Here is a 24898-nt window from a genome sequence, read left to right on the forward strand (position 1 = left end):
TTTTAACTAAAACACAGCCCCTTGGATGTGTTAATATTTTGCTGTTGGGCTTGGCTGATTTTTCTCCTGCAGCCCATGTAAATACTTCTTAGCTTTAACTTACAGGGGTGTACTTTTCCAGAGCTTCCAGCATTCTCCTCACTGTGATACAGATACCTCTTCTGTTGGATGTAAACACTTGCACCCTCCCGTTATTGGAAATACTTAAGGAAGTTTGAGTTAGCTCCCTGTTATTATGCAAGCTTAGCTCTATTATAGTCAAATAATGATGACAAATTAATTGCAATCCATCCATATCCCTAAACTCCTCAACAATTGTGCTGAGCAAACTGGTCCCACCCATGTGAATATCATATGACTTTTCCTTTTTTCTTTGTTCAAGGGACTTTCTCAAAGTTTAGAGTTGTTAATCTCCAAAATTTGTTGCAGCTGGAGGAACCCCACCCACAGTGTTCATGTGGTCCCTTAGCTTCTCTTAAGCTCTCTTCTGCCCCGGCTATGATTTATCAGGGTAGGGTATCAAATGCCAAGACTGCGTGAGGGTCTTCCAGAGGGTGCACAGAAGGGTTTATATTGAACTTGCTGTAGGCGCTGGGGAGTGGTCTGACCGCGAGGAGAGGTGAAACGAGGACCTCGGCTCTGAAGGGCTGTTGTGAACTTGTAGTAACTTTTTGGAAACCAGCTTTTCCTCTTCCCTTCCTAAAAAGGAGGAGAAAACATACTTGAGGTAGGTACGTGTCTCCATCGCTGTTTTTAGTCTCCAAATAAGGTGTTGTGCAATAAGTGTTTTCAGGATCCAGAAACCTCGTTGCAGAAGCAGGAGGGCCGCGCTTCGCCAGACCCTTCTGGAGCTGCGGCTGCGGCAGCCGGTCCCAAAAGCCTTTCAGCAGCTGGAGAGCAGCGGGTGACGCATGCAGCAGTGCCAGGGAGGAATAACGCTCCCGTGGGGTTACTCTTCAGCCCCCTCGTGAACCTGCTCTGGTGGTACTCGTGCTCTCCGCTGGCATCTAGCATGGTGCGTCGAAGCAAACGAGTTGAGTCCTGCCTTGCATCCCGTTGCTGTGCGTGAAGCTAGCTCTTGCAGGAGGGTGTATGTTCTTGAAGCTTTAGGGGGTCTTCTGCAGTCCTTGATTAATAACCACTTTGGCCAAACTTGCCAAAACTCTGAACTTTTTCAGGCCCAAGTTCCTCTGAGGGTGCAACTCCAGGTTAATCTGCCGGCCCGGCAGCGGTGTGGTGGCCAGCGCTGCTGCTGACCAAGGGATGTCCTCTTCTGGCTGAAGCTGCCCTGTGTTTTCTTGTGGTACGTGGTGTATGTGCTGCTAATGGCCAAACTGTCCTGCTAGGAGATACCTTGGCCTTTCAGGGTGTTTGTTTCCCCATCTGCAGGACTACTACGAACTCTTTTTGTGGCTAGACCAAGGTCCCTGTGGATATGCAGGAGGAAAGAGGGCTAAAGGTCTTCCAAGGGAATATGGTCTAAGCATCCCTGATCAGATAAGGATCTCCTTAATTCAGTTACCGTCCTCTTGTTACAGTGACTGATTTAGCAGCTGGAGCTGGCTCCATTGTCCCATTTCCACCTTGTTTGTCACTTAACCAAGTCCCTTGTCTGTGCTGTGGTCTCATGATGTGTATCATGCTTCTGCTGGAGGTCAAAACTAATTGAGCAAGTCTGTCTTGACCCTGTGCCTTGTGCATAGCTGAGAGAGGTGGTGTAGGAAGCAGCCTGGTCTGAGCAGTCTTAATAGCAAAAGAAAAGGAAGAAAAATAAGCGTCACTGAAAAGCAAGTGCCAGGCTCATGACCGCATTTCCCTTGTGTGGTAGCAAATTCTTCAGCAAAGGTGGATGCCTCTGGCTGGGGGGACCAGGCTGCAGGCGGTGGAACAGCCCCCCAGGCACATGCTTGGCTGCATTAGGTACTGCTCTGCTGTTACTGTGCTTGATTCCCCTCGTGTATCAAACTCATTAAGGTCCTTAAAGGAAAGTAAAATATTGCTGTGGGTTCTTGTGGCACTTGGTGGGTTAATCTGTGTGTTACACATGTTCAGTGGGACTTCTTGATTCTGCAAGGACCTTAGATAAACCAACCTCTCTGCAAAAGCAGCTATTGGCTGAGGATGTTAGGATGCTAGCTTTCCCTAACTGGCCACCTTCTAAGCTCTGTGAAAATTTTATGTTAACATGAAATTTCTTCTACTCAGTATTCCATAAAACAATTGGGTCTCATGGAACGAGCGTCCCAGGAGCAGGGTGCCGGAGCCACCTGTACTTCTGTGGCTGTACAAAGCAGAGATGTTAAATAGAATCATGGAGTGCTTTGGGTTGGAATGGACCTTTAGAGGTCACCCAGCCCAGCCCCTGCAGTGACAGGGACAGCTTTAACCAGAGCAGGGTGCTCAGAGCCCCGTCCAGCCTGGCCTGGGATGGTTCCAGGGATGGGGCATCTCCCACCTCTCTGGGCAACCTGTACCAGTGCCTCACCACCCTCATTGTAAAAAAATTTCTTCCTTATATCCAGTCTAAACCTACCCTCCTTTAGTTTAAATCCATTATTCCTTGTCCTGTCACAACAGGCCTTCCTAAAAGCTTGCCCCCCCCTTCCTGCAGCCCCTCTCAGCACTGCCAGGCCGCACTCAGGCCTCCCCGCAGCCCCCTCCTCTCCAGGCTGAGCACCCCCAGCCCCCCCAGCCTGCCCTCGTACATCCCAAGGCACTTTTTTCCTTGCTGTACAGTACGTCAGCCCGCTCATCACTGTTTGCAGGAAGATCTCGGCAGCCGTCCTGCTGCTGATGCTTTTGGCAGTGAGCGGTTTATCGCTAGAGCTTCAGACCACGTGTGCAGAGACCGCACAACCATGACAGCTAATGGGGTTCTGTGTGCATATATATCCAGTTATACATAAGAGGGGAAGTACTTGTGTAGCTGCAACTCTAGAAGGGAGGAGACATTTCTGAGGGCCTGTGCCTGATAGCTGAGGCATCTGAGCACTGGCAGGGCTGAGTTCAGCCCATTTGTGGTCTAGAAGTTTGGCCCATTTGCCTGTAGCATTAGTCTGGGCCATGGCATGGTTGTTCCTAGAGGAGCATCCACTGGGAAACACTTACCTAAGTTTAGTCTGAAGTCTCCTCTTTGGATCTACTAAATCTCTGGCACTGAACTGGTTGTGAGGAGAGTGGACAGAAGCTTCCACTTCTTGGAAGGATTTTCAAGTCATGTGGATGTGAAAACAGTGCTTTCTCCACGTGCCATTGAGGACGGTCCCCTCGCAACAAGCCCAGTTGTCAAACTCGCTTCAGTAGACCCTTTGGCAAAGGGTCATTGGCCAAGGTGTGCTGGGCTGGTCAGAGGGTGATGATACACCAGAAAAAACCTTCTGAAGACTCAGCTGAGCTGTGAATGGAGCAGGCTGGTGGAGCTGGACTCTGACCTGCTCGTAACATCTAACCAGGGGTCCATCTCACCAGACCTGCCTTGGAAGCTCAGTGTTCCTTTCCAAAGGAGTCCTCAAACTCAACCAAGATGGAGCAATGATTAGGATTTTCCTTGTCACTTGTCATTACAGGCTTTCTATTTTCTAACCATTGAGCAAACTTACCAGAGTCTACGATGGCCCTGCCTTTGGCCAGTAAAATAGGTATTACTGGTGTATTCCTGAGATTGTTCAGAGATGTTTTTGTGGGTAGAATGGCCTCAATTTCCTATCGTTTCACTACCTAAGAATTTCCTCTGCACTGACTTGCTTTCTCTCTTTTAATAGCAAGAATGCTATAAGACAAAAAAGCCAAAACGGAAATCTTAAAATGCATTGTATATCTAGTCATGGTGAGCAGAATTCACTTTTATTCCAAGCAGTTTGCTGACACAGGCTTTCTTTCTTTTTTTTTTTTTTTTTTAAAAAAGGCATTACAAATGTCTTCAAACTCTTTATCGTAAACTTTAGTATCTCCTTTTTTAACACCGCTGATCCCAAATGAGCTTGGGGCATAGGCAGAGGCTAAGATAGTTGGGGAGCATTTGTTTCACGTTATCTTACTGGGTTTGGGTATTTTTGCAGTGTCTTGTGTCTCTTTTTTTCTAAAGAAATCTCCTTTTATGCATATTTGAGGAGCCAGAGTGGAGCTGTGAGGAGAAGCTCCATATCTGGGCAGGAAGTCCTGCTGACCAGGCAGCCCGAAAAACAGGCAGCGGTGCCTGTTATGTTTGGCCCCTGCGCAGAGATGGAAATGAGAGTGGTTCAAACCTCCCTCCACTTCGGAGGGAGCGAGGAAAAACGCTGTCCTCCAAATACAGAGGTGTGGCTGTGCTTCCAGTCGTCATGAGGAGATGCTGCCCGGCGGGGTCTGAGCTCGCAGAGGAAGGCGGTGCGGCAGATGGATAAGTGCCCCGTCCCCACGTAGGCTCAGGTCCGTTCACCCAGGCTGCTCCGGCTGCCCTGGCGAGGTCTGCCTGTGCTACAGGGATGTCCCGAGACTTTACAGGGCCACCTGAGCTGTCCTGCAGGCAGCGGTGGGGATGAGCTGCCATCCCAGCACCTTCCCTTCCTGCAGGAGACCTACACCTCCGAGGGCAGGGAAACCCAAGCCATCTCAGGAGCCACATCTTGCCTTGAGGAGCCTCTCAATTTTTGCATCGTTTTCCCCCATATGTTTTCCTATAGCTTCCGACTCACAGCTAGCTTGCATGGTGGGGAGTGGGGAGTCACGCCACTGACACCTGCAAACAAGAGTTTCCAAGGCGATCTGGAGCTCCTGGTTGCAACGGCGTGGGGTCTGGTCCTGGCTAGAGCAGTGCACAAATGGGAGGGCCGGTGACTAGGTCTTCTGCGTGTGTCTGAAGCTGTATGCAGCTGAAGATCAAGGCTAGGACTTGTTTAGTTTTGTTGTAAGGAAATGGATGATCAGCTTTTGTATAACCCAAAGGCAAGGATCGCCTGTTGATGCCAATGGGTTTGTTCAAGTGGAACAATAATGGCAGTTTAATATAAGAGCTGAGACTTTGCTGTATCCATTTTACAGTGTGTGTTTGGGCTGAGTAAAGGTGTAACTGCAGTGAGACAACAGTAGAAGTCCAAAAGCAATTCCCGGAGTGCTGGCAGAGGTGCTGTGCTGGATCAGCAGGTGGAAAGGTGCAGCCTGCCTCACTTGGGCTGGTCCGGCAAGCGCTTCTTATGGGGATGGCACGTGCTGCGGAGTGCTGCTCTTGGGTCGGAAACACTTGTGGGACTTGTCCATCCACCTGTGAGCCGGCTGTTCAGCCCACGGTGCTGGGGGGCACCACCCGTTTGATTCCAGCTCTGCCCACTGTTAGGCTTCAGGATGCTCACCCTGCCCTTGGCAATGGGCAGTCATGCCCAAGCCATTGTGTGGCAGCATTTGGAGTTGGGTAGGAGTCTAAAACAGATCCAGCAGCCTGGACACAGATCCTCCAGCTAACTGGGGTGATGGGTAGTGCCAGCCCGCTCTGGAGAGTGGGTACGAGGGTGTTCTGGAGGGTGCTGCTTCGAGAGGTAACTTCCATGGGGTTTGGATTGAGTGAAGAGCAGTTGACCTCAATTAAACTTGGATCTGGGACATGAAGCAGAATTCAATTTGGACAAATAGAACAAGTTACCAGATTGAATAAATTACCAGGAAAGGGTCTTGTTAACGCTGAAGTAAAGTGAAATGCTGGGTTTATGTGTCAGTGTGGAGGTCACAGGCTGGTGGCCACCCCCAAATGACTGAGTTCCTGCACGGACACTTGGACTCTGAAGCATCAGGTTGTCCTTTGGGGGGGTTCACATACTGGTTCTTGCTACTGACAACACTTTTCCCTTTGCTTCCCCTTGGTATGTAATGAAACTTCTCCAAATGAGTTTATTTAATCCAGATGTTTATATTTTAAATAAACAACCATTCATAGTCCCTCGCCTATACTCAGCTTCTGTCTGACTCATTAGGATCAGAGTCAGTGAAAAAAAACCTCATGACTTAGTAGATATCTAGCACATGGTTCCAGAACTGGCAAGATTGTAAGTGGTCTGTGCTGGAAACTGCAGTGTCTTTATTCTGGAAAGCTGGCCCGTAGCTGAAGAATCAAGAATGTCCAATTTTTCTGGATATTAGGGGCAAGGGGGAGTGTGTGTGTGCATGTTAAGACCATTTTTAAGATGTATTTTTATGAATTTCCAGGGTGAGAGGTCTCTTCACTGGCTTCAAAAATATCTGGAAAGACAGGTGAAGAATGAGGTGAAAACTACAGGTGAAGGCAAGGCACAAATGAAATGGGAGTCCCTTGGGCAAAGTGAGCTGAAATGGGCCGTTTCCTTCCCTTTGGGCTGTGTTTCTCAAGGATGAGCGGCCGTGTATGGGGATGTAATAGACTGCAGGCTTTTTTGTGTGGAGCTACCTTAAAATTGGCAAACCAGTGCCCGGCTCTTTCTAGAACCATCTGTTCACAAAAGCTTTGTCCTTATTAGCAGCACTAGGTTTTCCAAGTAAATTAAGTGTTTTTCCGAACTGAGTGCCATCAAATAACCCTTTCCTCTTGAAAGCTGCGGAGCATGAGTTTGAATGTTGGAGGGGACCTCAGGGTGCCCCAGGTTGGCGCGGGAGCTGTGGGGAGCCCGGGAGCTGGGGCTGGAATTGGGGACGGGTGGATCTGGGAGGGAGCCGGAGGAAGGAGCGGCTGCCAGCATCATCACCAGCTTTGCGTCCGAGCGGGGCTGCGGAGCCCAGCGCTGCTGGGCAGGGCTGGGGGCTGGCCACCAGCTAAGCCACTGCCCGAGGTGCACGGCCACCCGTGCAGGGTCCATGCAGAGCCTCCTCAAAGGGGAATTTATTTTTTTTTTTTAAACCACCCACAGCACTGCAGAGTGAAGGAGCTGAGCACATTCTCCCCAACCCGCGCTTCAAGACCAACCCCTGTTCTTTTACTGCTATTGATCCCTCCCTTTGAAAATTAGGCGTTGGCAAGGATGGCCTCTGCCCGTCCCCGTGTGAAGCTGGGGGATGCGGGCTGCTGAGTGGGGAGAGGAGCTGGGGCAGGAGGAGGCGTAACAATATGATTTAAATGGCGCATGATCTTGTAATGAAAAACTATCATAACACAGAAAAACACATGGACTAGATTAAGATTGCATAGGCAGGCAACACCCTTCTCCAGCACTAGAAACCCCTGCAGCCTCAACTGTTCTTCTGATGGGCCCTAAATGCGTGTGCGCAAATGGGTAGGCAGTGCCTGCAACTCCTTTGTGTCTTGAGAGGGATCAAAGATCTTCTGCAAAAACACGATGAGTGGGAGCAAGCACCAAAAAGGACATGGTGGCATGAGACATGTACGTGTTAAGCCTTAGCAGAAAATGCAGGCTGTGAGGTCCAAAGTGGTCAGCAAATTGCAAGGCTGACACTTTATAATGCTTCTTGAGGACTGAAAGTCCTCGGTTTTTGCAGAGGTGGGTGACCACCCTGTAGTTCAGTCTGACTGCGCAGGGTCAGCTCTGGGGTGGGGTGAGGCTCCTGTGATGCTGCCGGTGCTTCTGCCAGCTGTGCGTGTCCTGCAGCTGGGACTGTCCTTGTTTTCCTTACGTCCATTTTGACAGGGAACAAATGTCTTTCAGACAGGAGTCTGTGAGTTTCTGTAAAAACAACCAGGCTGAGATAAACTCAGCATCTTGTGGTGTCAATTCTCCCTGACGCTTCCTGCAGTACTTTGTTTTTGTCTTTGTTCCCATTGTACCCTCCTGCATTCCTCACGCTCCAAAAGCCATGCTTGATAAATCCATGGCGCAGACACTGAAATAGGTTTATTTTCAATGTTATTGGCTCCTGTTGTGCTTTTTTTTTTTTGCACTTGTCTCTCTCCTGTTGGGAGGCTATTAGGACCATCTCTGTGCAGCAGTGAGCATCCATGTATGTAAGTGACTTTCTTCTGATCTCAGTGAGCAGCAGAAAGCGCAGCACAACCGCAGCCCTTTCCCCCCTCCTCTGCCTTTCCTCCCTGGAGCCTTTCCCTGCTGTGCTTCCTGTTCACCGTGGAAACCACCCATAAAACCCAGCGCCAGAGGCGTGGAAACGTGCCACATTCCCAAGATACTCTTGAGCCCCTGTAGAAAGACCAAGGAGGTCCACGCTGCAGTAAAGCAAGTTTAGGATCAGGTCGGGGCAATGCACCTCCATGTCTCACTGCGTGAAATTTGACTTGCACAGATTCATATGCAATATATAAGAAGAACCAAAATAACCTTTTAATGAGACCTAAGGCCTTTGTGCGTGAGATTAAGGTGCCTGCCCAGTGTGTGTGCACGGTGTTGGATGTGCCATCTCCCCCGTGCCATTGCAGACACGCCATCTTCGCTCACTTTAAGGTGAAAACCTTCATCCCGAGCACCCCTGCATAAACTTGTAGCAGGTCTGCATGGACAGTGGTCAAATGGTGTTTGGGAGGTTTGAGGCTTTGCAGGATGTAAGGCATGGCTGAAGAAACCGACGCCTGAAGGACAAAAGTCAGTATTAGTACTCTAGTCTCGGATGATCTTTGAGGAAAAAGCCTTTCCAACTCTGGTGTCCTGTTCTTTTCCAGATGTCGGTGAGCCAGCCGCAGTCGGGAAGAGGTGTGCCTTGTTTACGCTGCAAAGGGACGTGCACGGGCTTTGAGCCACATTCTTGGAGGTAACGTCTTGGCCCTGATGGGCCCTGCCCCTGTGCTGTCCATTTGGTCCTCTCGATATTTGGACTCCAGTGACTTCGAGTGCAAAGACGAACTGCAGAGCACTTGAGCGGTGGTGGGAGGTGCAGAGGGGGCATGCTGCCTGGGTAGGACAGCTGCTGAGTTGGGAAGATGCTCGTGCTCCCTGTTCTCCATCCCCCTTCCCTCACTGGTCCCGCTCTTTTATTTTTTTGAGTTAAAATCTTATCCGCAAGTGTTAAACCAAGCTAAGGCCCTCGTGCAGTGGTTTATCTTTCCGCTTTTGCTAATGTTGCCTGCTCCCTAAGAGTTGAGACTCTCTCTGCTAGGTTGGGCGGAGGTCTTGGCAGCAAGCTGCGGCTTGGGAAGAGGAGGAAGCCGGGGGGAGAGGTGGCCCAGCCTGCAGAAGGGGCTCGCCTGCCGCGGCACCGTCCCCGGCGCAGCCCTGCATGGTTGGTGCTGTTCAGCGGGGCGCCGGGACCGGGGCCCGGTGCCAGAGCTGCTGCACGCCGCGCTCGGCGCGAGCCGCCCGATGCCCTGCGCGGCGCCTGTGCTGCAGCACGGGTCCTCGTGCCTGCCGCACGCTGGCTTCCCGGCCCGTCAGATTGTTTGGAAGCGAGTTAGTGAAAACAAACACGGCCTTGCTTGCTTTGGAGGCAGGGAAATGCTGACCAAAAAGATAATCCCACACTGTTGGTAGGAGTTGTGCCAAATGCCTGGCTGTCACCCTCATCCTTGAGGGCGAGCATGGGTGCAGAGCTGGAGGGGTGAAACAAAACCCCGTTGGCAAGGGCTCGCTGCTGCGTCCTGCCCGGCAGCACCGTGGCCGCTGTTGCTGCTGGCCGTCCTGCGCACCCTGATGGCCGAGATGCTCTGCTTAGTGCCGGAAACATCTTGGTGCTTGATACTTTATTTCTGGTTTTTCCTCTTAAAAGCACTAGTTCAGGTCAATAGCCACCCATATCGGTACCTGGTGGGAGCTGACCAGGACTGCGTGGTCGGCTCTGGGCAGCGGGCTGCTGCCCTGCCCTATCTGCTTGCGCACCGAAACGGGAGAAACAAAGGCGGCTTTGAAATGGGAGTTATCCAGATGTCATTAATTAAAAAAGAATTAATGCCCTCTGAGGTTGTCTTGCAACACACTAGACTCTTCGGTGAGCCTGGAGAGCCCCTGTGGGCTGTGCAGCCGGGTCCTGCCGCGGCGGTGCACAGGAGCCCGCAGCCGTGCTGCTGACAGGCTCCAGCAGGCTTGGCCATGGTGGCATGCAATCGTGTCCTGCGGCCTTCAGTTCCCAATTTCAATACCTCAGCTGCATGGAAATCCAAACTTTAAAACACTCATTTGGTTGAACCGCTACTTTTTTTTTAGATGTAATTAAAGGCTGGTTTGAATCATGCTTGTTCCAGGATCCTGCTGAAATACTTGGGGTTGCATCAGAGTCAGTTTGCCCTTTTGCTGTTAGCATTTGATGGAAAAGCTGGCCTGTAGAGAGTGGCCTTATAGACTTACCTTCATGGCTTGTAGCTATTATAGTTAAAATGATAGATGGCTAAGTATCAATTCCTCTTTTAGCAGTCATTTTTTTTTTTAATGGCATGTAAAGCTCCGTAAGAGGCAAGGTTAGCGCTCGGCTGTTGGAGACTGGTGAGGGTGGGAGGTTTAGTGACGCTTGAAGGGGTTTTCAGGCAGCTGCCTGCACTGGGGGGGATGCAGCAGTCTACCGGCACTGCTGCAGCTGCTTTTGCTTGGGGACAGCACTTTGGGGTTTGCAGCTTTCTGCTCCGTGCCGCTGCCGACCCCTCTGGGATGAATCGTGCTGAATTCCCACGTGCAGCGCGGGCCACGGGAGCCTTTTGGTCTCGCGCCGTAACCCCGGTCTGCATTTAACCTTTGAAAGAAGCTGATGCTCAGTGGCTCAGCCAGCACGCGATGGCGTGCCCCCCTCAGCCCAGCTCACCTCGAAAGGGTGATCTCGCTTGTCGCCCACAGGAAAATCTGCAAGTCATGCAAATGCAGCCAGGAGGATCACAGCCTGAGCTCGGACGTGGAGGATGATCGGAAAATTGGGCGCCTGCTGTCAGACTCCAAGTATGCCACGCTCACCGCCCGGGTGAAAGGAGGTGATGGCGTTCGCATTTACAAAAGGAACCGCATGATCATCACCAACCCCATCGTCTCTCGGAAAGACCCCACCTTCGACACCATCACGTACGAGTGGGCTCCCCCGGGGCTCACCCAGAAGCTGGTAAGACAATCCGCGGCGCGTTTGCCTGGTGGTTGTGTTGTTTAATGGAGGACATAACTTGGCTCCGGAATAAAGTTATTGGGAAAAATAGTAAAACATATGGTTTGCCTCGCAGCGCAAAAATGCACGTAGCGCTTTGTGTTTTGGAAAACCGCGTAAATAACCGGAGTAGGTAGGAGAGGGGAATGGATTGCCTTTGGGTTTTTATAGGTTTGCTTACATTTCTAGGAGAAGTCTTAATGGGTTTTACAACTAGAAAGCTCACTACTTGGGTAAAGCTCACGTCCAATAAAAACATTGCTGAGGAGAGATCCCATCTCCGCTGTCCTGCCAGTTGTACAACGCCTGTGCAGCCCACGCAGGCGTTTGCGTGCTCCAAAACCCCAGGCTGGATGTGGGAGCGATTCCTCCAGGCCTTCTTGGGGTGCCTGGGCTGGGATTTGACCCTCTCCCTGAACACCCCCGGGAGGGCACCGAGGAGGCACAAAGCTTGCGCAAGCCATAGGGCATGCACAGGGACGAGTTAACTCCAGAGACCCGTCTCGTGCTTCTGGAACAACACAGGTTGGACAGGGCTCCTGGGAGCAGCAGCGAGAACAGACTATTTGGGTGGTTTGTTTGGGCAGGAGGAGTTGCCCTGGGCTTTGGCATCCCTCTTGGGGAGTGTCCTGGCTCAGCCCCGGGCACAGCTCAGCACCACGCAGCCATCGCTCACTGCCCTGCCCCGATGGGATGGGGGAGAGAATCGGAGGAGTGAGAGGGAGAAACACTCCTGGGCTGAGATAAGAACAGTTTAATCATTGAAATAAAGTAAAATAGTAATGATAATAGTAATAATAAAATAATAATACTAACAATACACAAAGCAAGTGCTGCCCAATGCAATTGCTCACCACCCGCTGACCGATGCCCAGCCAGTTCCCAGCAGCGATCGCTGCTCCCCGGCCAACCCCCCCAGTTTCCATACTGCCCATGACGCCGTATGGTATGGAATGGCCCTTGGGGCAGTTGGGATCAACTCTCCTGGCTGTGCCCCCTCCCAGCTTCTTGTGCCCCTGGCAGAGCATGGGAAGCTGAAAAGTCCTTGCCTGGCATAAGCAGCGCTGAGCAACAACTAAACCATCAGCGTGTTATCAGCATTCTTCTCCTACTAAATCCAAACCGCAGCGCTGTGCCTGCTACTGGGAAGAAAATGAACTCTATCCCAGCCGGAACCAGGACAGGGAGGGAGGTCCTGCCTTGCTTTTTGGGTCTGATCTCTTGCAAATCTGGGTGTGAGCCTGTCCCAAAACCAGCCAGCACAGGTGGAGGTAGCTAGCTGGGACACTTCCACTAACCTGGAGGGGTTTTTCTTAGCAAACGCTTCAGGAGATTGTTTCAGTCTGTCTGAAAAGCAGAGAAATTAAATCAATGTGGAAAGACGTAATGCTGCATTTAACTCCAGCGCTGTGCTTGTAAGTTACTCTGCTGTCGGAGATGGGCTTTAATCGTAATGGCAAAATAACTGTTGTCTTTAATGTAGTAATTATTTTCTTTGCTTGCTGAGGTAGTTATTAAAATCTTAGACTTAAAATAGGCCTGGCATCTCAGGTTTAATAACCCGGAGTGCAGCTCGTGCTCACTTGTGCCTCTGTAAATCACAGAACGGCCCTAAACCTCCCCAGAACGCAGCCTTGCTTCCTGTCGAATGCTGCATCGCCTCAGCCCGGAACGAGCGTCCGCAGGAATGCCGAAACGGTGCACTGACAGCGCTCGCCTTGTGGCTTAACGTCTTTGTAACGCTGTTTTCTTGAATTTCATCTCGGATTTGCTGGGCAAGCAGAGGGAGAGGGGGGAAAGGGGGTTTAAATTCCACTTGCGGTGGGCAGCGTGATGCTGGGTGGGCAGGCGGGTGGTTGTGCCTCGGGGCTCCCCATCTCCTGCTGGAAAACCTCTCCCGGGGCGACCGCGCAGAGCAGCGGGCTGGGAGCCTCTGCGCCCGGGGACTCTCCCTCCGCCCTGGCCCCAGCAGACTTGCGGAGCTTGCTCCCGCAGGGAACGGGAGCGGGAAAGCTGGCGGTGCCAAGGCGTGCCGGGCTGGAGGGAAGCTAAGCTGAGCTCTGCGGCCGGGAGCATCCTGCCTGCAGCGCCTGCCTGCGTGGGCATGAACCCTGCCCACCGCTGCTGCCAGGGGAACTCCTCCCAGATCCAGCACTGGAGCTGGGATTTTTTTTTTTTCCTTACAACTAAACGTGGTCTGGTCCAAATAAAAATGTTTAGGTTTTGTAAAGAGAACTCAGGGTGGAAAGGGGAGATGGGGAGCGTGGTCCCACGCGGAGGGCTGGATCTGAAAACAAGCCCCCAGCCCCTGCCTGCCTCCCATCCGGGTGACCGCTGTTGCCGTGTGGGAAGGAATGGAAGTGGTTTTCAGCATGTGGAAGTGTTAGCCAGCAGAGCACTTCTTGAGGGGAAAGCATTTAACTGGCTTTTAACTGTGTTGTGGTACTAAAACCATTACATATTACGCTGTCATTAGTGGACAGCTTTTGCTCTTCAAATTAAACAAATAGTTTAAAGCTGCTGAAAATTGCAACCAGATTTTTTTTTTTTAAAGAATTGGGGAAACAAATGTGAAATTGCAGCTGCAGACCTGAGAGGCAGATGGGTTATTTCTTCTTAAAACTCGGTTGCCATCACCCCCTTGGAAAGGCGGACTGGAGGTGGCATGCAGTCTGTACTGGGAATGCAGCTGGGGCCTGTGGTGCTAATTGGAGCAGAGCGCTGGGCTTTAATGAGGGACTGAGACCCCCATGCATCCCGGCTGTTTAATCGTAGCGCTGCTGCTCGCAGCCTTCTCTTCCCTTTGGTAGGAGCTGGCCCAGCAGGAATGTTTGTTTAACCACTGTTTGCCTTCCGCAGGTCCCGGGGGGAATCGGGGAGCTGGTGAGGGATGGGGAGAACAATGCTGGCGCTCTTCCCACCCAGCCTGATTCATTAAGCACGCTGCCCAGCCTGGGATTTATCAGAAACCCAGGTCTCGCTGCTCTGCGAGCTGGCTGCAGCACGGTGCTGCCGGCGCCTCGGGCAGGGTCGGCTCCTTGCCGTGAAGGACGCCCCAACTCTGCGGCTCCTGGGCTGCTTTCTTCTTCGACGGGCCTGAACCCCAACCGTACCCTCTCGCGAGCGCGTGCTTGGGGTGATCCCGAGCAGCTCCCGCAGCAGCAAGCCCCGTCCCCGCAGCGCTGGCGAGGGGCAGCTGGGAAGGACGCGCTTCATGGAAGCTTTTGAACTCTCATAGTGCCTGGGCTGAGCGGAAGGTGTCTTGCTTCAAGCAAACAGTGCGCCAGGAGCTTTGAAGGCAACCTTGATAAGTGTTGGCTGGAAGACCAACTTGACAAACTTGTAGGGGAAATGCTGGATGTCAGCCATCCTCGGGATGGTTTCAAGGGGATTTGGGCCAAAAAGCGTTTAGTGCATAACTGACTTGCTCCGGTGATTTCCTTCTGAAGGCAGGCTGGAAACCTGGGACTGGTTTTGCTATTGCTGTCCTGAAGTGGATGGTCCAATAATAGGAGGAAGTTCAGAGCGTGTTTTCATTAAGCCAGGCCTGGAGAAGTTATGAAGTTAGATATTCAGGGTCCTTGGGGAAAATGAAAACAAACAATCACAAAATACCTCTAAAATCCAGTAGTTAACAGTGAAAACCTAAAATGCTCCTCCTCAGTTACCTGTGCTAAGGCAGCATCGTAAAGCATTTGACTGCAATAATACATGCTAGCAGCAGAAGCAACAACGTTTTATTATCCTTCATGTCAGTTTTTGGTGTCAGCTTGAATTTTTTCCCCTGATCTGTTCTCTGGACACATTTTGTAACATCTGCAATTATAACTTTAAGCATTCCCTTGATGAATGAGTGAAATCCCACCACGTGCCTGGGCAGATGTTGAAACCTGCCACTGAGCCGTCCAGCTGTACGTTTAAGAAAGGCTTGGGACTTTGCTTTTCTCTCGCTTTCGGCACAGACATTTGGTATTGGCAATGGAGAGCCTGGTGCTGGAGTGGAGCAAGACGCTTCAGATGCACGTGCTGGCACGGTGCTGTTCTCGCAGCTCTGGTATAAGCGTTCATTCGTCTTGGCGTGTTTGTGGTGGATTAAGAGTTTCTTCCATTAAGATCCTGCCGTGTAGCTGCTCTGCTAATGCTCTTGCTGCGGCTGAACCAAGGCAGCGCAGACCGCATAGCATACGCTGTCTGAACGTTCGTGGTCGTACGGCATGCAGGCTTTGATCGCTGCTCTTTCCAGCTGTCAGATACCACGGGCAGCATCCTTATTTCGTGGGGCAGTGCCTGTGTGAGGCCTGGGAGGAGCTGTCAGGGAGTTCTCGTCTCTTGCTCCTGTAGCTCCTATTAGGATTTCTCGCTTCTGTGAAAGTCATCTGTGCACCAGATCACTTCTGCAGCATCCTGCAGCTCTCCAACCAGCTATTCCCGAGCAGCACCTGCTCCCACGGGGCAACAACCCTCCCCCAGTAAACTTCTGGACATCACTACTGCCGTTGCACAGAGGCGCGATATACTGAGTGTTGATGTCTGGTATCATGTGCAGCGACGTTAACACGCGCTCCGAGAAACGGGGAAGAAGCCCTGCCTCCATTAAATCATTTATCTATCGCTGTTGTGAGTCTTCAGGCAGGAATCTTGCCCTGCAACGCTGCTGTCTGGCTGAGAGGAGCTGAGGTGTAAGCTGGCTTTGAAGCTCTTACAGACGTGATGAGTTGTTCGGTGTTGTGCAGACGTGTCTGTATTGAAAAGGCCATACTGAAGCAGACTATGCACAGCAAACGGTTAATCGCTTCTCTACTCTCACCATTCAGTTTTCAAATGCTGACCAAGTAAGAAACAAATCTAATGCAGCTGGATGCTGGTCTTTAAAACGGGATGGCAGCGAGCCAACTGGCTGCCCCTTAGCTCTTCACACTACAATAGGAAAAATGCCTTGAGTGGGAACTCCCTTCCCCTTAGCACCAGGCCAGAAGAAGTTAACTGTACAGACCCCACCATCCCGCAAACGCTAATTCCGTGTGGGACAGACCTCTCACAAGATCACCGTTTGATCTGCTTTTAGGATAGTGGCTAGCGGCCAGTGGAGTAGGAGACTTTATTTTGGATAGTTTCTTGGCATTTACTTGCCATGTTGCAGGGCATCAGTGAGCAGACTTCTTCCCTTTACTGCAAAATCAATAGTTGGGTAGAGTGGGTGGCTGTCAGTGCTCTCCCCGTCCTGGCATGAAGCTGGCTGGTCTCAGGTTTTGATGTTTATGGGTTTCTGGTCTTTTCAGCAGCCTTGTTGTCAAATTACCTGGAACAGCGGCACGGTAGGGCCGGTGAGGGAGGGTGTGTTGGGCTCTGGGTGCAAACTAGTGAAGCAAGTCTTTGCTGCTTTGCTTTCCTGGGAGGCCTCGGGGTTTTTTTTAAAAAAAAAACAAAACTAAAAATCCTCAAAAAACCACCCAACCTGTTTTCTGAGGATGAAATGATTAACAGTAGCCTGGCTGCTACTTGCATCTCAGCAAGTTCAGCCTTTTATTTCTGAAGTGTAGGTTAGAACAGCTCAAAGGGGAAGGGGCACGTTTTCTGCTGCCGCTCCGTAACGCGAGCGGAGCATCTGTTTGCAAAGCACCCGTGCAAAGAAGGCTCGTGCGTCCCTGCCGAAGGCAGCTCGGGGTAACTGCGGGTGCTCTCTCCGTCCCAGGCCATGCAGTACATGGAGCTGATCCCGAAGGAGATGCAGCCGGTGGCGGGGACGGACGGGGCGTACTATCGCCGGCGGCAGCTGATGAGACAACTCCCGCTGTACGACCAGGACCCGTCCCAGTGCCGCGGCCTCGCGGAGGGTGAGCTGAAGCTAATGGAAGACTTTGTGAAGAAGTACAAAGCCGAGGCGCTGGGCGTTGGCGAGGTGGCACTGCCGGGCCAGGGCGGCGGCGGCAAGGAGGAGGGGAAGCCGCAGGACAAGAGCATCGCTGCCGGCAAACCCCCCGAGTCCACCAACGGGGCCCTGGAGCGCGCGCCCGCCGGAGGGGACTACGTAAGTGCTGCGCTCCGTGGCGGCGGGACGGGCTGGCAGGGGTGCCCTGGCTCTGCTCCGAGTTCAGGGAGCTTTCGGGGAACAGATTCGGTCTCAACTAGAGGTGGGGAAAATGATTGCACCAGATGTCGTGGTTCAGCCCCAGCAGCAGCTCAGCACCACGCAGCCATCGCTCACTGCCCCTGCCCCGAGGGGATGGGGGAGAGAATCGGAGGAGTGAGAGTGAGAAACACTCCTGGGCTGAGATAAGAACAGGTTAATCATTGAAATAAAGTAAAGGAAAATAATAATAATATAATAATAATAACAATATAATAATAATAGTAATAATAATATCCAAAGCAAGTGATGCCCAATGCCATTGCTCCCCACCCGCCGACCGATGCCCAGCCAGTTCCCAGCAGCGATCGCTGCTCCCCGGCCAACCCCCCCAGTTTCCATACTGCCCATGACGCCGTATGGTATGGAATGGCCCTTGGGGCAGTTGGGATCAACTCTCCTGGCTGTGCCCCCTCCCAGCTCCTTGTGCCCCTGGCAGAGCAGGGGAAGCTGAAAAGTCCTTGACTGGCATAAGCAGTGCTGAGCTACACCATCAGTGCATTATCAGCGTTATTCTCCTACTAAATCCAAACCACAGCACTGTGCCTGCTACTGGGAAGAAAATGAACTCTATCCCAGCCGAAACCAGGACACTAATGTCTAGTCTAAATGTCTAGTGTCCCCGGAGGATTGCGGGTCAATCAGGTACTCGAGATCAGAAACTGTTTTACCGCGAGTCGGTATTTCCAGCTAGGCTTCCAGACCAGTGCAAGCAGAAAGACCGCGTGTGACGGTAGGTGGTGGCTCGGTCTAATTAATGCAAAGCTGTGAACACAGAGATAGTGCTCCCAGGGCTGTAATTGCTCTGGGGAGCTTTGAATGGGCCATGCGTGTCTCTGGCCATAACAATACATTTCCACAGGGAAACGATTGGGATTCCCTAACACCCTTTTAGATTTATACTCTCCCAGCGCCGTCTGGAGTGGCCGTCGTGGTTGCTGAACAAATGCTTATCGTAAAATACGGCGAGTGAAAACTTCGTACAGCCCTTGTGAGGGTAACTTGCGGCAGGGGGTTTAAAGCTGGGGAAAAAAAGAAAACGGTGTCTGAATGTTTTTAAGGCAAGATTTTTCTAGCCATTACTGCACTGAGATTGTAACATGTTAAAAGCAGTTTTCATTTGAATTCCATATTGGGTAATGTCTCCCCTCTGCTATGGCCTTTTCTATTAACGTGCATCTGACTTTCAGAGTCCGGTGATACAGTAAAAGCTTTTCACTATTGCAGAAAAATACTGAGTTGGACAAAGAACCTTAAGCTAAAAAAAATAGCCAAAAAAGGAAGGTTTCCATTAAACATATTAATAAAAGTCATCTTAGCAGTGAGGGTTTATTTAGACTGCAAGCTTGTCCTTCCAAATAAATACATAACTGTGATGTTATTCTCTGTAGTTTAAAGCATCATTTTTCTAGAGGCACTAGCTGAAAAATGGGACAGCTTCAACAGCAGTGGCAGGAGATCCACTTCGACTGACGTGCTGTGCAGCTCCGCTCGCAGCAGACTTGTGAAGTGCTGCGGTTTCTCGCCGTAGTGAAGGCAGACCTCCTGTTTCCCACTCTAACAAAACGCCGCTCGTTTTAATTTCATCCTCCGTGCAGGAGTTAATGCAGCTGACCTGACATGAATGGACTGTTTCCCAAGATCCAAAATGTGCTGAACTTCCAGGAGGTCTACTGGCTTTCCCAAAACTGCACTGGAAGGGAAGTTCTGCCATAGAAAAATGAGATATAGCACTTCTTTTGCAACAAGCGTGAGGCTGAAAGTAGGTGTGAGCAAAATGAGCTGTGTGAAGTCCGAGAGTGGATGTAAAGGGGCTGGGAAATGAAGCACACGAAGCCAACGGCACGGGAGGCTTTAGTGTTGTTGGCATATGCAGGGTTGAAATGTAGATCGGCGCGCTACAGGCGTGGAGGTTTAGGTACCTCTCCACTTGTGTGATCATCTCCTGGTTGTCTCCTAAACCCTGGGTGTTAAACCGGAGCCTCCCTGCCCCGCTGCTCTGCAGGATGCTGCGGGTGATGTCCGTGAGTGCCACCAGCCCCCAAAGACCTGCAGGGCTGCAGTAGTGAAGATGCGTTTGGTTCAGGGGCAGAGGGGGAAAATATGGTGCTGAGTAGCTTATTTTGGAGATCCTCATTCTCAAGCAGTTTGTGTGATGTTTGTTCATTGAGTCCATTAGGAGGAGGGCGCAGATTTGAATCTCTTAAATACTAAACCTCTTAATCAGCACCAGCAGCTTGACTTCGCCCTATTTCGGGTCAAGGTGTGAGTCTGAACTCTAGGTTTATGAAGATCAGGTGTGAAAAAACAAAACCAAACCACCACCTCTTGCTGTAGAAGAGAATAAACCCGGAAAGCACCACTGCTGCACCAAGAAACAAGCTGGGATGATTTCCTCGGGCGTTTGTGTGGTCCCTGTGCTAAGGTTGCTAAACCTCTTACTGCACGCTCAGGCTAGCTGTGTTGAAATTGGTGTGTAAAGGAAAACATACAGGGCCAATGTAAATCACCGTGAGAGGCATCTGAGCTCAAACAGCTTTTTGAACTCGTCTCTGCTGCAGAGAGGGGCCCCATCACTGTAGTAAGTCTGTCCTACAGGCTAAACGTTCTCCACCGAGCATAAAATCATCTTTAACCCTCCCGGAACTGGAATGTCTCCTGGTGTTACAAGTCACTGTGTTGGAATCGAATCAGATCCTGAAGCAGCTGATCAAAATTAGCCATTGTCTCAGAAAGCTTGAGGCCAGCAATGGGCTGAGTGTTCGGGGGAAGCCTCGTGGTGCCTGGGGAGCTCCTTCTGCGAGAGCTGTAGTTGTAAAACAGCAGCCAGCAGAGAGCAAATTTGAAAAAGCTTAGGAGAAAGGGACGCTTTCTTGGCCGACACCTCTGGTAACTCTGATAATAAAGTCTTTGCTCCTCTCCCTACACAATGGAGATGTAAAATGAGTACCCAGCTGTAATCCCATCTTAAATTTGAAGTGCCACTTTTTATTTAAGTGTGTAAATGGCAGGGGGATAGAAGTTATGTGATGCTTAGGAGAAGCCCTGTGAATAATTGCCATGGAAAGGAACAGCAAAATAAGTTGTTGTTTTAACAGTTCTTGCTGGCAAGAAACTTGAGCTTGGAGTTGGAAAGCTGTTTGTGTTTGTTCTTGCTGTTAGATCTTGCAAGATAAGCAGGGCTGGGATGGATGGCTCTGGGTGTTTCTCCGGGGGTGACGGGTGTGGAGGCAGCTGCGGGGCTGGGCTCTCTGCTGCCCTGAGCTGCCCAAATGCGGTGCCTGGGGGAGGTATCGGGGCGTGGGGGGGAAAATACGGCCTTGGTCCCGTATGATGGGTGCAGAATTCATCGGTGCCCGTCCGCCCTCGCCGACAGTGAGGCCGGTGTGCCGGGAGTAGGGCTCTGCCAGCCCCTCCGCGCTGAGCGTGGCAGCTTCACGTGCTCGTTTGCTTGTCCGTAGAGACCAGAAATAGCGTGGCTTCCACGCTTCTCCACTTCTGCTGGAGTTTGGTTGCTGCTCCCTCATTGGCGTGGGTCTTGGGAGCGCTTAGAAATGCGCCCGAAGCCCTTCGCAGTGGAAGGAGCCGTGTAAGCAGACGTATCCCCTTTCAGACGCGCAGGGAAGCCAAGCCAGGAAACATCTCGCGTCTCCTCTTGCGCTGCCTTCGCTCGGCGTAGAGGATTTGCTGGTAAAATAGGAGATGCCCGTCAGCTGGGTGGAACCGCTCCAAGGACTGTGGGGCCATTACTGAAAATCCAGACTGAATGGAGGCGGAGGCAATGGGAGAATGCGTGGTGTGCCGGGAATAGTAGTAACAAAACAAAGAGAAGCCACTTGGTGGGTGTAGATAGACCTGTAGCCTTCTGCTGTAAAGGGAGAAATGAGTTTAAGAAAACTGCAAAGATATAAAGAACAGTCTTTTTAGCGCTCATGCCACGAACTAGCAACAGGGGCTGGATGTGGCGAGGAAACTTCTCTGTAGTTGGGCACTGGCAGAGCTCACAGAGAAACCCTGCTCCCTCTGCGTCCCCGGAGAGGCCGTTTCTGCTGCTGCTTTGCTGGGCCAGGGTCGCCGGGGGTCCTGTACCCCCAGCGCAGGGTTTCCCAGGCTGTGGAGGCATCGGGAGCCGTTCCTCGGGACGCGGACCCCAGCTGCCCTGCGAGAGGTCCCCTCCTCTGTCCCTGCCCCATCCCTGGGGCCCTCCTGCAGCTCGGGAACTGTTAGTTTACCTTCTGATGAGACATATTTTTTTTTTTGTGTGTGTGTCTCTTCCACCTACCTATTCGAAACTTGTCGACTTAAATCGGAGCGTTTGTAAATTAAATCGTTGTCTGAGCACGGGGTGGGCAATTCCCGACCCTGTGCCGCTCGGAGCGTGCTGGAGGGGACGCACCGCTGTGCAAGCGCTCTCGTCGGGCACGGGAGCTTAAAGCGCAACATGTGCGACACGCAAGCTGCTTCACGCTGTGCCTTGCTTTTGTAAAAGCCCCAGCCAGCCTGCTGCGGAGGTAGCTAGAAGCAGCCTGGCCTTGCAGCCAGGGGCTCTGCTGGAAGAGCCTCCAGCTGCTACTTAAGAGCATTTCTTTTGGGAGTGATGAAGCACAGGCTCAGCAGCTATTAGCCTGACCTGCACTATCCAGGCTTGAATGGGAACTTAAGTAACAGCCCCTCGGGTGTCAGCTTCAGAGAGGAGAGCTTTAGAGCTGGCTCTTAACTAAGCACAGGATCACCCCGCAGGCGCAGATGAAGAGTAAACCCAGTTGGTCTTGTGTGTAATATGCGTAGATGCTAATTAAGCTTCAGATTAGCCAAATCTAATTCTGTCTCTTTGGGCTGTTATCAATTGAGAGCGCTGTGCTGAAATCTGTAGAGTGACTTCTGTCTTATGCATAGACATATATATATTTTAAAAACAGTGAGAAAGGACCAGAGTTCCTAATCTCTGTGCAAAAGAACGTCTTTGACACGCTGCCCTTCTGCACTGTTGGATGTCTTAACTCTTCTCGGAGAACCTTTGGATTTTAGCGAAGGTTGGGTTTAGCTTGGCAGGGTCCCAGAGGCTTAGCTGATGGTGGGTAGTGTTGTTCTTGCCAGGATCTGGCTGGAAGAAAGTAAACAGTATCCCAGGTGAAGGCTGGCAAATATATATTTACAATTACTTTTAATTATATTGCAGCTTGACACTCTGTCCATACGTAGCCCTGGTCCAAATGTTTGCACAGGATGTGGGGCGATAGACTGGGAGATGTCGCTGCTGCTGGCCAGGGTGCCCTGCCACGCTCTCTGTGATGCCGGAGTCCTACTGCACAATTGAGACACTTTTCCCAGCACTCTTCTCGAGCTGCAGCCATCGCTTTTCTTCAGTTTAGTGTTTCCTTGCTCTTCCACCTCACTGCACGGTTTCCATAGCCTCATTTCACTCTGGTGTGTTTGCTGGGCCTTCCAGGCTGATACAGCTGTGAAATCTGGCTTTGGTATTCTCAAGTTTCCCTTCACAGAACAAGGGCTCAAACAAAAACAACCTTAAGCCACACAGCTTAGCAGTCCTGGAATTAAACGCTCTATTTCCACTGCCCTCCTCGGCGCTATGGGATGTCAAGCAGCAACACAGTAGGTTCTTCAGATTATTTAGAAGCGGGAAGCGCTGAGGCTACCCTTGGAGATTGCGTTGTTGTGTTTTGCTAACCATGCTTCTTAGCAGCGGTGCGGTTAAGAGCGATGCATTGAAAAGATGCCGTGGCTCAGTATGCCCGAGAAGTAAATATCCATCCCATGCGCTGAACATCGCTGCTTTGTTTCCATCCGACGTGCGCCCAGCCCTGTGCTTACTCCACTGCTTCTCTGTTGCAGCGCTGCGAGACCTGCAAGCAGGCGGTGCTGGCGGACTGCCCGGTGGTGTACGCCGACAGGGCGGGCTACTCCCGGCAGTGGCACCCGGCGTGCTTCGTGTGCTGCCGCTGCTCCGAGCCCCTCGTCGACCTCATCTACTTCTGGAAGAGCGGGGCCGCCTGGTGCGGGCGCCACTACTGCGAGAGCCTCCGGCCACGCTGCGCCGGCTGCGACGAGGTAGGGACCGGCCGGCTTCCCTCTGTGCGGCGCTGGCTAATTCAGGGCCTCCCTGGTGTGTTCTTAACCTGCTCACCTACCCACCCCTCCTGGGATTGCCCTCTGCGAGTGGCATCACAGAATCGTTTGGGTTGGAAAAGCCCTTTAAGATCATCCAGTCCAACCATTAACCTAATACTGCCAAGTCCACACCAAACCAATCAAGGGGAGAGGAATAATTAATTTCATATTTCCTGGCTTGGTGGCTGGATTATTTTTTAGTGAAAGTAAAACTAGGAATCATTAAGGTTGGAAAGGCCCTCTAAGACCATCAGTCCAACCGTCAACCCAACACCCCCATGGCCACTAAACCATGTCCCCAAGTGCCACCTCTGCCTGTTTTTGAACCCCTCCAGGGATGGGGACTCCCCCACCTCTCTGGGCAGCCCGTTCCAGTGCTTGACTACCCTTTCCGTGAAGAAATTTTTCCTAATATCCAACCTAAACCTCCCCTGGTGCAGCTTGAGGCCATTATGTCGCATCCTATTGGATCCTTCTGGTGCTGCTCACTAGGGCTGTGGCTGCTCGGGAGGTGCCTAAAGAAAATGGGGTGAAGAAGCATGATGCTAATGACAGTCCCAGCTAGCTGTGCCATATGTATGTCAGAGCAGCAATCCGTCTCTAGTTGCCTTCAAAAACCTGATGGCTTTTATAGTGCTTAACTGCAGCCCATGACTTCAGCTTAATTGCTCAGGAGCAGTCCTGTGCCTTTCATTTACCCGTTCCCAAAGCCTGGCCTCCGTGGCTAACGGGCTTGGTGGGAGGCGCAGGGCTGGTTCTCCCTACTCCTGCTGTGCTCCGGCTTGGCGAGATGGTGGAAATAAGCAATTGTCTGTCTGTCCCATAGATCATCTTCTCGGAGGACTACCAGCAGGCGGAAGGGATGGCCTGGCACAAGAAGCACTTTGCCTGCCTGGAGTGCGAGACGCTGCTGACCGGCAAACCCTTTGCTCTGGACAACGCCAGCCTCCTGTGCACGACCTGCAGCAAAAGCAAACGCCTCTGAGCGGGGAGCAGCCCGGGGGGCGAAGCGGGCTCCCCAAGGTCCCACCAGGACTGGGGTCATTTGACAAGTACATGAGAAGGGGAAGGTTGAAAAAAAAATTAGAGCCTGGCTATTCACTTGCAAGCAACTCAGTGCCCCCTTGCATCCAATACAGTTTGCAGGAGAGTATTTCCTTGGGGAGGAAGCAAAGGAAATCCGTACGCCTGCGGGTGGGAGGTACGCGGCGTATCTGAGCAGCAGGGATTGAAAAGGAGGTTCTGTGTTGTGCTGTTGTTTATAAAGTCTCTCCAAGCTTCTTGTGACTAAGGTCTTGCAATAGTCTTTTGGAAATAACACATCTCAAAAGTAACTTTTTGGCATACTAAACCTACGGTCATGGTCAAAAACAAGGGTTGTTCTTATTTTTTGAAATCCATACTGGAAGTTTACACTAACAGGCTGCTGACAACTGTACTAAAGCGATCGGTTTGAAGAATTTGATTAACCTGGGTGATTACTTTCTGAAAGCAAATGATACAAAATTGCAGCAACATGTAGCTGTAGCTCTCTCCTCCTAAGTGTACAATAATGTAAAAACAAGGAGTTGGCACACGGGGCCATTGCTTTAACCCTGGCAAGATGGGAAGGGTGCGGCTCTGCCCTGGGGCAGCCGCCTGGCTCAACGCGGGTGAGCTTCAGCCCTGAAACTGGAATGCAAAAGCATT

General features: G+C 51.5%; 1 protein-coding gene across 1 annotated transcript; it reads left to right on the forward strand.

Moving 5' to 3' along the window:
• Positions 1-8563: 8563 nt before the first annotated feature.
• Positions 8564-24194, forward strand: LMCD1 (LIM and cysteine rich domains 1). The gene is made up of 5 exons (XM_075714366.1): positions 8564-8652; positions 10659-10914; positions 16646-16981; positions 22934-23149; positions 24036-24194. The coding sequence occupies exons 1-5, from the start codon at positions 8564-8566 to the stop codon at positions 24192-24194; spliced, it is 1056 nt and encodes a 351-aa protein (XP_075570481.1).
• Positions 24195-24898: the final 704 nt, after the last annotated feature.

Source organism: Pelecanus crispus, chromosome 7 (assembly GCF_030463565.1).
Source record: "Pelecanus crispus isolate bPelCri1 chromosome 7, bPelCri1.pri, whole genome shotgun sequence".
NCBI lineage: Eukaryota > Metazoa > Chordata > Aves > Pelecaniformes > Pelecanidae > Pelecanus > Pelecanus crispus.

Coding starts and splice junctions, on each gene's coding strand:
- LMCD1 (XM_075714366.1), top strand. CDS start 8,564: ATGTCGGTGAGCCAGCCGCAGTCGGGAAGAGGTGTGCCTTGTTTACGC. Junction 16,982..22,933: donor CGCCCGCCGGAGGGGACTAC/GTAAGTGCTGCG, acceptor TCTCTGTTGCAG/CGCTGCGAGACCTGCAAGCA. Junction 23,150..24,035: donor GCTGCGCCGGCTGCGACGAG/GTAGGGACCGGC, acceptor TCTGTCCCATAG/ATCATCTTCTCGGAGGACTA.